The sequence below is a fragment of the Aquarana catesbeiana genome, linkage group LG08 (genome assembly GCF_042186555.1).
Source record: "Aquarana catesbeiana isolate 2022-GZ linkage group LG08, ASM4218655v1, whole genome shotgun sequence".
In the NCBI taxonomy this organism is placed as follows: domain Eukaryota; kingdom Metazoa; phylum Chordata; class Amphibia; order Anura; family Ranidae; genus Aquarana; species Aquarana catesbeiana.
In genome coordinates this window covers 53587407-53600216 of record NC_133331.1, presented here as the reverse complement: position 1 = coordinate 53600216, position 12810 = coordinate 53587407, and the positions used below count along the sequence as shown (strand labels likewise).

Genomic DNA, 12810 nt, shown 5'->3' with positions numbered 1-12810 from the left:
CTCCCCCCTCTCCTCCCTCCTCCCACCTCTCCTCCCTCCCCTCCTCTCTCTCTTCTCCTTCCTCCACCCTTCCCTCTTCTCTCTCCTCTCCTCCCTCCTCCTAGCCCCTTTACAAGCCTGGGGTCTGGTGCGTTTCTGTCACTGGTTCAGGTGCGATTCAGGTCCATAATTTTGCCTGAATTTGAACCTGAATTGGACCCAAAAACACACAGGACCCTTTTGGAATCCGCACAGCGGCCCCCGGGACATGTGTGAACCAGCTCCACTGGGAGGGGGTCACACTCACATCCAATTCACACATATGTGAATACGGCCAGGTACTTTCACACTGCTCTGTAGCAAAATCACAGTAAAAACACCTATACTTCCAATACCACCTCTACACTGATGACACCCAAATCTATTTCTCTAACCCTCAGCCCACTCCCTCTATCTCCTCACGTATCACTAATTTACTATAAGAGATATCAGTCTGGATGTCACACCACTTCCTCAAACTCAATCTATCCAAAACCAAAAAAACTTATAATTTTTCCTCCCCCATATGCCCCTTCCCCTGATCTCTCTGTCAAAATCGATGGCACAACTATAAGCTCATACCCACATGCCAAGGTTCTAGGTGTAGTCCTAGACTCTGAACTCTCCTTTAAGCAACACATCCAACCACTGTCCAAATCCTGCCGCCTCAACCTCCGCAACATCTCCAAAATACGCCCCTTTCTAACCAATGACACAACAAAGCTCTTAATTCACTCGCTGGTCATCTCTCGCCTCGACTACTGCAACCCCCTTCTCATTGGCTTACCTCTACACAGTCTATCACCTCTTCAATCCATCATGAATGCCGCTGACAGACTCATCCACCTTACAAATTGCTCTGTGTCTGCTACTCCTCTCTGTCAATCCCTCTATTGGCTTCCACTCGGCCAAAGAATTAAATTCAAAATACTAAATGTACAAAGCCATCCACAATTCAGCCCCCAGCTACATCACAAGCCTAGTCTCTAAATACCAACCTACTCGTTCTCTTCGTTCCTCTCAAGACCTCCTGCTCTCTAGCTCCCTCATCACCTCCTCCCATATCCGCCTCCAGGACTTTTCCAAAGCCTCTCCAATCCTATGGAATGCCCTACCCCAATCTGTCAGCTTATCTCCTACTCTATTAGCTTTTAGACGATCCCTGAAAACTCTTCTCTTCAGAGAAACCTATCCTACCCACACCTAACAACTGTATGTCTATTTTCTCCATCAGCTCATCCACCACAGTTATTACCTTTTGTTTCCACTTGACCCTCCCCTCTAGATTGTAAGCTCTAAAGAGCAGGGCTCTCTGATCCCTCCTGTATTGATTTGTATTGTGGGTGTACTATCTGCCTTCATGTTGTAAAGCACTGCACTGTATAATAATAATAATAATAATAATATGCGTTTTTATTGTGATTTTTTTTTTGTGTTTCACATGCGTTTGCTGTGAGTTTCTGGTGCATTTTTGGGTTGCCTGCACCTGTAAAAAAATGGCCATGTGATTCAAAACCGCACCAAAGATGCATCATGCAGGACTTTTCAAAACGCACTGCACCTGTAACACAGAGGTGTAAAAAGTCCCATAGGATTTAAAGGGAAGCGTTTTTCTTGCAAGAAAAAAAACGCAGGAAAAACGTATCAGGGCCAGTTCACACAACAAAAACGCACTCCAGATCCGTTACAGATGGATTTCTACATGTGCGTTTTTAAGACCTTTTCGATGAGTTTCCGGGTGCATTTCAGATACCTTTTTCCTTATTTTTTCCTGTTTTTTTTTTCTCACTGTATTAGGGTCCAGTGCATTTTTGATGCGTTTTACTGCATTCCAGTACATTCCAGCGTGTGTTTGGTGTGTTTTACTGCAATCCAGTACAGTCCAGTGCAGGAAAAATGCAGCATGCTCCACTTTTTATTCTGGAACTGGAAAGTCCTGGAACTGACCGCACTGGTGTGAACTATGCCATTAGAAACCATATAACCTACTTTCAATGCATTTTTGATGCAGAAAAAAACGCAGGAAAAACGTATCGGGGACAGTTCACACCACAAAAACACACTCCAGATCCGTTCTGGATATGTTTCTGCATGCACATTTTTAACTCATTTCCTGATGCATTCCAGATACTTTTTTCTTTTCTTTTTTTTTTTCCTGTTTTTTTTTTTTCAATGTACTGGGGTCTGGTGCATTTTTGATGTGTTTTACTACATTCCAGTACATTCTGTCACATTTTTTATGCGTTTTACCACGTTCCAGTACAGTCCAGTGCAGGAAAAATGCAGCATGTTCTACTTTTTTTTCTGGAACTGGAATTCCCTGGAACTGACCGCACTGAAGGTAACTATGCCAATAGAAACCATATAACCTACTTTCCATGCGTTTTTTATACAGAAACAAAAACGCACGGTGGTGTGAACTGGCCCATAAAGTGGGAACTACCCCACACATTTCTATAGTCTCAGTACTGTCACTGTCCCTGACACCCCCCCCCCCCACCCCCCCCCCCATTTTGATCCTAGGGTCTTAGCCAAGATTCTTCCTATGCTGTCAGGCTGAATATGTATCAAATAACAAAATGACAAACTTCCCATTTTGGTTACAATTAAAGGAGTACAATTATTTCCTTTTTATCTTTCTGGATTATTTAAGGCACAATTTAAAAAGATGGATGAAAATATCCCCTATAGTAAATCAGCAGCTCTGTGTGACGTCAGCAGTGGATTGGCACAGAGTATGGCAGAGGTCAGGCAGTAGATTGCATGTGTGTGTGTTGCATAATGACGTCACCGGAGTTGGGTTCACACACTATTCTCCACGATGATCAGCGCTGGCAGAGAACATTTGACAGATGGGCGGGGTTGTGAACCTGGTTCCTTCCTCTCCTCCTCTCTGATTGGCTGGGAGGGGAAGCTGGAGGGAGGGGAGGGGGACAGGGAGCTGGAGAAGCTGCACAGTTCACAAACATGCTGAGATCCTACAGGAGGAGAGAGCTGCACAGTACAGGCTGCACCTGCCAGACTGGTCCTAGGGACTGTGCAACTACTACCCCTATCAGAGGCTGCACCTGCCAGACTGGTCCTAGGGACTGTGCAACTACTACCACTATCAGAGGCTGCACCTGCCAGACTGGTCCTAGGGACTGTGCAACTACTACCCATATCAGAGGCTGCACCTGCCAGACTGGTCCTAGGGACTGTGCAACTACTACCCCTATAAGAGGCTGCACCTGCCAGACTGGTCCTAGGGACTGTACAACTACTACCCCTATCAGAGGCTGCACCTGCCAGACTGGTCCTAAAGACCCTGAAACTACCACTATCAGAGGCAGCACCTACCATACTGGTCCGAGGGACTTCGCAACTACTACTAGCAGAGGCAGCACCTCTCAAACTTGTCCTAGGGACTGTGGAATTACTACCACCATCAGAGTCAGCACCTGCCAGACTGGTCCTGAGGACTCTGCAGCCACTACCAGAGACATCAACTGCCAGACTGGTCCTGAGGACTCTGCAACCACTAACAGGGGCAGCACTTGCCAGGCTGGTTCTAGAGATTGTGCATCTGATACCTTCAGAGGCAGCACCTGCCAGACTGATATTTGCATCTCTGAAACTACTCTTGGCATCCGTGCCAGACAGTGTAGACTACAGCACAGGGACTGGTGCTGCCTAGCTGATCACAAAGGACCTACGTCTGCTAGCAGTAGCAGGTAGAGGAGCCCGGGACCCAAAGACTGCACCTGCCTGACTGCTGGTGCTTTGTAGCTACTCCTGCCAACAGCAACACTACTAAAGCTTGCACCTCACTGACCGATGTCTGCTTCTGTAAGGAAAGGTCATCAATTGCTGCTACAGGACACAGGAGTTATGTAACTACTACTACCAACAGCAGCACCTCCACAAGTGGGGAGAGAAGAGTACCAGTCAGTCTCAGCAGTTGTATCTACAGCACTGGCTCACCAACTGCTCACACTGGGCACAGAAATAGAAAGGTGCCCAGGGTCTATTTCTAGGACCCGTCATTGTACCAGATCATCAGTTGCTTGCTCTGGACAGAGGACAGTAACTCCTACCACTTGCAGTGCCAAGCAGCAGAACCCAGAGTTTGGGGTCACCACCTGTCTGAGTGAGCATTACATCTTCAATAAGGAATCACCATCTTTTAAGTACAATGGAACTACTGCTGCTACCATAAGCTCAGCAGTCACCCCGTTCATTGGAGGAGCAAGAAGATCTGGAGGCACCCTCACTGCTCTCAGTGCATCAACTAGCACCAAGTGGAAGAATATAACGGCTGCAAACAGCAGCTCTGAAGGTAGTCTTGCCTGTGCAACAAGCAACACCAGAGCTGAAAACTGTGTACTTGCTAAAGACTGTTCCAGACAAAGGTGTTATCCTACCCCATTCACAGGTTCTGCACCTGTATCTGCTGATACAGAAAATATTGGAACTAGAGCAAAATACAGGAGCTCTGAATTTGGTGCTCCTACCTCTGCAGAGTACGTTGACTCTATAGCCACCAGTACTGTTCTACCAATCAGTGCCTGGAGAAATATTACCACTAGCTCTGGACCTGGTGTGACCTACCCAGGAGGTCTTGAGACCAACAATTCCAGGTGGTGCCCAACAGTTTCCACCCATTTGGACCCAGGAGTCTGTTCTAAAATTGCCCTGCTGCTCAGCACTGCACTGACATGATCCACCAGCCCTCCTTCTTTAGCTGATCCCTCAAGTTCTGCTGCTACAATGGGGGATGGATGGGTGTCCCCTGACTGCAAGAACCGGAGTAGCCTACCTCCGACAGTGCCAAGCCCTATGCAACTGCTTCCAGAGATGTCCCAGCAGTGGACAGTTGGTATGGCCATTCTGATGTCCATCATCATCCTGCTCATTCTGATGGGCAATGTCATGGTAATTGTGGCCATAGGAAAGAACCAGCGTCTGCAAACACTAACCAATGTCTTCATCACTTCCTTAGCCTGTGCAGACCTCATCATGGGCTTGTTCGTGGTGCCCCTGGGGGCCACCCTTGTGGTGAGTGGCACTTGGATGTATGGCTCCATCTTCTGTGAGTTCTGGACCTCAGTGGATGTCTTGTGTGTGACTGCCAGCATTGAGACCCTTTGTGTCATTGCCATAGACAGGTATATTGCCATTACCTCACCGTTTCGATACCAGAGCCTTCTCACAAAGGCCAGGGCAAAGGGCATTGTCTGTACTGTGTGGGCAATTTCTGCGCTGGTATCCTTCCTACCCATTATGATGCACTGGTGGAGGGACACTGATGACCCAGAGGCCTTGAGCTGCTATGAAGACCCTGGCTGCTGTGACTTTGTAACCAACCGGGCATATGCAATTGCCTCTTCCATTATATCCTTCTATATCCCTTTGGTAGTTATGATTTTTGTTTACTTTCGTGTCTTCAAGGAGGCTAGGGAGCAGATGAAGAAGATAGACAAGTGTGAAGGTCGTTTCTACTTCAACCAGGCTCCTCCTCACCCTGCCAGGTCAAGCCGCAGAAGGCAATCCAAAATGCTAGTGGCCAAGGAGCACAAAGCCCTGAAAACACTGGGCATCATCATGGGCACCTTCACCTTGTGCTGGCTACCCTTCTTCCTGGCCAATATAGTCAATGTCTTTTACAGGAACCTCATCCCTGACAAACTCTTCTTGTTCTTAAACTGGTTGGGATATGTCAACTCCATTTTTAATCCCATTATCTACTGCAGGAGCCCAGATTTCAGGAAAGCCTTTAAAAGACTCCTGTGTTGCCCTAGGAAGGCAGATAGAAGGTTGCATGTCACAGGCGACTTGTCCCGACAATCTGGTGGGTTTACCAATTCTATGGACACCACCAATGCTTTGGGGACATGGTCTGAATATAATGGGAATGAGGAGTCTCTGCAACCAGCCTAGCATGAGCAAAGGGCACCAATATGGTTATAAGGAGCAAGTGCCACTGCAATTGGACTATGCACTGGTAAGCCATCGGGTGGGAAGGTGTTGTATGGGAATCTGACCCTACAGGGAGGTCAGGTGAACACTTTGACTATGGAAAGCTCAGGGATATAAAAACACTTCATTGGAACTCTACTACCCAAAGGACACCCTGGTGTAGAGACGGCACCCAACAGATAGCATAGCATAAGGAAGCAAAGTTCTGTTCATGGTGCATAGTACTCTCCAGGTAACACACAGTGACCTACCTAGATTGTCCTTTCAATTGCACTTATCTCTCATATATGAATGTCAGGACAGCAAAACCAACGTCTGGCTCTGAGAGAGTTAAGTCTGCATTCTGTTGTTTTAGATGGGGTTAAAAACAGAATAATATGTTTCTTTTTTTTGCTAAAATTATAATTTTAAGGTATTGTAATTTATTGGTCTAGTGACATATAAAGGTCTACCTCAAGTTGTGCACATTGCACAAGGAATAATATGTTTATATTAAACAGGACATTCAAGGGAGTTTATCATTCTCATCCTAGCTTTACTACTTTACTACTACTGAGTCACTGACCTGGGGACAGCATGTGCCCATCAGGGAGTCCTGAAACTTGGGGGTCACACACACTAGCATACTTGTTCTTGATCAGTGACTGACCAAGTAGTAAAGGCAAGATAAACATGACAGCCCTGCTGCCTGAGCCTTTAAAAATAAGTCTATTTCTGTTCTGGTGGGGTCCTTTTAATATCTAGGGCCCGGATAGTACAGAGCTTATATTGGATGCTAGAGGTGGGATCCTACAGGCTAGGAAGGGGTTAATTATACATGGCATCTGTCACAGTGGTATGTAGGATTTACATTGTAATTATATATTTTTTGTTTAATAAATGCTTTTAAATCCTTTGAATTCCAGTCTCAGTTTGTATGCTGGTACTTGTAGTTCTAGTTGCCTTAGGTTATCTCTATCCAATGTGCAGCTAAACCGAAGCTTGTGGGACTACAAATTTCAGCCTTGGCCCAGTGAAAACAAACATTCATACCAGTGAATGATTTTTTTTCTCAGATTGTGGAACTACATGACCCAGGATCCCAATTAAACCTGAGCCATGCCTTTAAAATTGCCCTTATTCAGTGTTTATAAACCACAAGTCCCAGCAGGTCTTGCCTGCATCAGCAACCACACATTAATTTGCCTTTGTTCAGTGGCTGTTCCACAGCTAGCTACTGAAGACCCTGTAAAAGGCATTCGAACCATTCCTTGCATGGTCGAAGTAACATTTTTCTTGGCCCCGTGGACTGATACTGGCAGGAATCCCCTATTGGCCTACCTTTCAAAGGACATCTCAGCACAGGAGAAGTCAGGAAAGTCTCACTTTTACTGTTGGATGTTTTTCTATGTTTGGTTACATTGAAAATTATAAGAGAATGGAGATAATGCAAACAAACAAAAAAAAAGAGTGAGCTCTCAACGTGGAGTCTATTTAAATCTTTTTACTTGTTGCCCATCATCTCATAAGCAGCATAATGGCTGAGTGCTGAAAATGGGGATACCGCCAACAAATGGTTAAATCTCCCTGTACAAAAGGGATTGAATTGTCTGTGTAGCTCTGAGCCGAGGACAATTGTAAGATTTTCATTAAATTCAATTTTTTAATCAAATTATTGGGTGATTGTGCGCAGTGAGGCTTTTTTTGGTAAGGATCAGAATTTCCAATCTGAGCAAACAATAGGAATCAAGTTTGGAGGGAGAGCATTGAGATTGTACAATGTATTTTGCCTTTGACACACATATATATATATATATATATATATATATATATATATATATATATATATATATACACACACACACAGCATATATGTATTTATTTTTTAATGTGTTATTTAATGATTTTTAAAATGATAAAAAAAACACACACACATACACAAGAATAGCATCAGTCATAACCTATGGCAGTAGCCATAGCCAATGTGTCATTCAGCATCCATAACCAAAATACCAATATGAAGTGGTCTGACTCTGTGAGCTTCCTCCTTCTCCTTCTGTGTAAGGAAAGGGTTAAGAAACCCAAGAACCCCCTCTGTTGGTGGCGGGGGTCCCTATTGTATATGTTTTCTTGTATGGGCACCAACAGGGACTGTTTGTAGCATAATAATGGATCAAATTGTATCTTCACTCACAGATAAAACAAATAAAAGGAAAGTATTCTGCTTGTACACAACTATCAGGATCCGTCTATTGTTGTAAAGTTAATTGTGATACAAAGTATAATGTTTTGTTAAATATTCACAGGACAAACATTAATAATAATAAATAAAAATGTTACATAATTTACAAATAAAAGGTAAAACAAATCTTCTCAGTTATTTAAAATTGAACTCCAGGATTTTTTTGTAATACATTGTTACAATGGTCCAGCTTGGCACAATGTAAGAATGCATATCTTTTACCTGATGTGCCACTGGGAAGCTGACAATCACTGTAATAGTTGTCAGTTTTAATTTCGGCAGCAAATTTCGATTTACTTTTGGCTAAAATGGCATTTAAGTTTTAATCCCATTTTAGTCTTCTGCAATTGATTCAGTTTTAATCTTATTTAATTGATTAAATCTCCAACTCATTTTAGTCATCTAAAATCTAATGGGTGTAGTTAATTTGTAATGCATTATTTAAGCATTTTTCTACAATTTCCAAACTCATTATATACTGCCGGAGTGCAAAATCAAATGTTATTATTTATGGTATCTATTTAGGTTTGAACATGCACTACAGACCAGTGTTAATTTTGACGTCAAATTTAGTTTTAGTCATACTCTTTTGACTAAAATGCAATTTTAGTTTTAGTCGTATTTTAGTCTTATGCCCCGTACACACGGTCGGACATTCCGTTGGATTTCTTCTGACGGATTTTGGTCTAAACTTGTCTTGGATACACACGGTCGCACAAAGTTGTCGGAAAATCCGATTGTTCAGAACGCGGTGACATACAACACGTACGTCAGGACTATTAACGGGGCAGTAGCCAATAGCTTTTGTCTCATAATTTATTCTGAGCATGCGTGGCACTTTGTGCGTTGGATTTATCTACACACGATCAGAATTTAAACAATTGGATTTTGTTGTCGGAAAATTTTATATCCAGCTCTCAAACTTTCTGTGTCGGAAATTCTGACGGAAAAAGTCTGATGGAGCCCACACACAATTGGAATTTCTGACAAACACAATCCGATCGTACATTTTCCGTCGGAAAGTCTGACAGTGTGTACAGGGCATTAGTCGAATTTTAGTCATCTCAATTGTTTTAGTTGTAGTCATATTTTAGTCGACTAAAATAGCATAAACCACTTCCTGCCCGGCCTATAGCGGGGGCGGGCAGTGTGACGATGGGTGGGGTGGTGTATCGGAGCAACACACCGCACCACCAATCACAGGAAAGAGCCTATGATGTACGCTCTTTACCATGTGATCAGCTGTGTCCAATCACAGCTGATCACAATGTAAATATGGAGTGCCAGTCATTGGCATTCCTCTACTTATGCTGAGGAGTAGAGGAGAGCTGATAAGCGGCTTTCCTCACAGCTGGGATATGCACTGTTCAGTGCAATGATTATCAGTGCAGCCCCATCAGCGATGCCTGGCAGTGCCCACCAGTGATGCCTGCCAGCACCTACCAGTGATGCCCATCAGTGCCCACCAGTGATGTTATTCTGTTCCCATCAGTGCTGTCTGTCAGTGCCTCCATATTAGTGCCGCCCATAAGTGCTGTCTATCAGTGCCCATCAGTGTCAACTATCAGTGCTCATTACCAGTGCTGCATATCAGTGCCGCCTATTGGTGCCTATCAGTGCTGCATATCAGTGACACCTATTGGTGCCTATCAGTGCTGCATATAAGTGCCTCCTCATCAGTGCAGCCTATCTATGCCGGTCAGTGCAGCGTCATCAGGGCACACGAGTGAAGGAGAAAAATTACTTATTTACAACATTTTATAACAAAAACGAAGAAACTTTTTTTTTTTCAACATTTTTGTTCTTTTTACATTTGTTTAGCAAAAAATAAAAAACCCAGTGGTGATTAAATACCACCAAAAAAAAGCTCTATTTGTCTCAAAAAATGATAAAAATTTCATATGGGTACAGTGTTGCATGACCACACAATTGTCATTCAAAGTGTGAGAGCGCTGAAAGCTGAAAATTGGCCTGGGCAAGAAGGGGGTAAAAGTACCCTGTATTGAAGTGGTTAATTTAGTCGACAAAAATGTTTTAGTCGACGAAATTAACACTGGTAGTCAGCACTACTACAGTGATAGATATGATCTAATAGGATCTAGGTCATGCGAGAGCAGCTTCCCCTCTGCACACTAACCACACAGGGGCGGACACTGCTCTGCCACCATTCATAGAATGCCTTGTATTTTTTTCAATGAGTACATGGCATCCTCTTACTGGGCAAAGTGAAGAGGAGGGGTGGTGAGGTCATAAACTCCGCCTCATCCAATCAGAGAACGCTTAGAGTCTATTGAAAAAATACAAGGCACTCAGTGAATGACAGCAGTGCTGAGAGAGCAACCCACTGTGATCAGTGCGGCAAGGGGAAACTGCTCACATAGGATCTGAATGATCACTACTGTCATTGTAGTAGCACCTGCTACTACACTGATTGTCAGCTTCCCCAGGGACCCCTCAGGTATGGGATATGTATATTTACACTGTGCCAAGCTGAACCAATGTTAGTATTCAATATAGATCATACCCAGAGCTTTAGCACTGAACTCAAAAAAATTATACAGGCACACACACATATATATTTATTATTTATTTATTTATATTAATATTGATAATAATAATAAAGATTTGCTATGATCTAGAAAAGTTATTTGTGACTAAGCAGTACCCCAAAAATGTACCTTTTGTCTGGAATACCTTTATCTCTATTAGTGGAAAGTCTGACACAGAAAACAGCAGGATAAGTACACCAGCAGGTCCCCCTGGTGGACAATGCACGCTCACTCAAGGTGCGGGATCTAAGCACTAACCGGTCATCACCAGAGCTCCTGATGGTGGAGATGGGTTTTGCTCCATGCTAGTGCCAGGTCGCGGCCCTCAGGCTTGCCCCACCAGGAAGGCAGGTAGGGAGACACAGAAGTGTAGTCGGTGGACAAGCCAAAGATCAATAACAAGATCAGGTTGCAGGTTGAGATCAAGTTGAGGCATAGTCAAGGAACAATCCAAAGGTCAGCAACAAATGGTTGCAGGTTTGGGACCAAGCCAAAGATCGGTAGTGAAGATACAGATGGCAAAAGGTGCAAAATATTGGCTGGAGAGGGCACAATAAGCTGCCAAAGAGGAAGTGCAAAGGCGTGGCTTTAATAGGAAGTTCAAGGGAGGAGCAAGAATTTCAAGGTTCACCAGAAACCAAATACAAAGTAAGGTTGTGTAAGGGATAAGTTAGGGCACTAGCCAGCATCTCAGGTGGGACATTAAGAAGAGTCACTGGCAGATACAACAAGATACAACAGAGCGGTGGCGGTCCTTCCACACGCACGGGCACCACCCCCCTGATCATGCGTCTGGCCCCCTGATCTACATACAGGGCGTCGGACTATGGATTCCAATGGGGGGGGGGGTTTGAAGCATGTGATTAGAGCCAGAAGCTTTAATAGGATTAAAAAAAAAAGGTGGGCCCGGGGCACAGAGCACTGCAGCCCCATCCCACCCAGTTGTGTGACAATAGCGAATTAATATTCGTTGTTTTCACACTAAATCTCCTCCCCGCCAATCAGGAAGCAGGTCGTGAGACCCGTTTCCTGATTCACCAAAACGTCAGGCGATCCTATTGGTCACCTAGTGCCTAGGAGGGGGAGAGAGGAGACGCACATCCACTTGCACAGCTGAAGCCGCCACGCTGGAGGAGAGAACACCGGAGTCGCAGCCTGCCGCCTGCCATGCGCCACCTAGTTGGGGTCCGCTGTGCTCGAGGACACCGAAGCTGCTGCCCGCCACTGTCTCTGATTGCTAGTCTCACCAGGTTTAGAGTAAGATTGGGTGATTTCACTATTGTGAAGTTCTCCTTTCCGGAAACTCTGACATGAGGAAGCAAAGCTCTGCTTCTATCAAGATGGCTGCCCCCACATAAAGACACAGTGCTGAAAATACATGGTTAGTCTATAACGGAGAAAGATCAGCCACAGGTATGCCATGAGCATTAAATGGTAACTAGTCATTTGTCCTCTGCCTGTATCTTTTGTGTCCTTGCTTCCAGAATTTAGTTCTCCTCTTTAACCTTTTGTTACCAATCAGGAGAAGACAAGTTTACCAATAAACAATTAACAGAGATGTAAACTGTAAATGGATTACGTTTTATTTATTTATTATTATTTTATTTATTTATTTTTTTGCTCTGTGCATTGTATATCACAAACAGTTGTCACACTTTTCAAATATAAAGCCTGATTTCACAATTTTTCATTATTTATCCCAACTCAGCGCTGCTGATCTCCTCCAGCCTCTTTCATCCACTTCCTACATTCACTTGCTCCAGCATTGCTCTGGACCGACTTCCTAAAGATGACAATGGTGGACCACCAAACATCAGCGATGTGTGTCAGCATGGCTGCTTGCAGTCTTCAAAAAGGTTGCATGTGATAGGGTGACAATGTAGGGGTCCAGTTAGAAGACAGATGTTACCATAGTTGTGCACAGCCTGTTGCATTAGGGTGTGCACCCCTAGAGCACAAAAACACATGCGTGTATATCAGCAGAGCAATGATTGGTGTCAGTAGGGCAGTGGATGGTGTCAATAGTTTGTTATTTTTAATATTTTTGAATTATTTTTACAATAT

The 12810-nt window shown here is 44.1% G+C and overlaps 1 protein-coding gene across 1 annotated transcript; it reads left to right on the top strand.

Annotated features, from left to right (window-relative positions):
- Positions 1–2978: 2978 nt before the first annotated feature.
- Positions 2979–8323, top strand: ADRB1 (adrenoceptor beta 1). Its single transcript, XM_073595854.1, has one exon. It carries the CDS (start codon positions 4768–4770, stop codon positions 5935–5937), a length of 1170 nt encoding a protein of 389 aa, XP_073451955.1. The 5' UTR covers positions 2979–4767; the 3' UTR covers positions 5938–8323.
- Positions 8324–12810: the final 4487 nt, after the last annotated feature.

Bases quoted from the DNA above. Each gene is read 5' to 3' on its own strand.
- ADRB1 (XM_073595854.1), top strand. From the start codon at position 4,768: ATGGGGGATGGATGGGTGTCCCCTGACTGCAAGAACCGGAGTAGCCTA.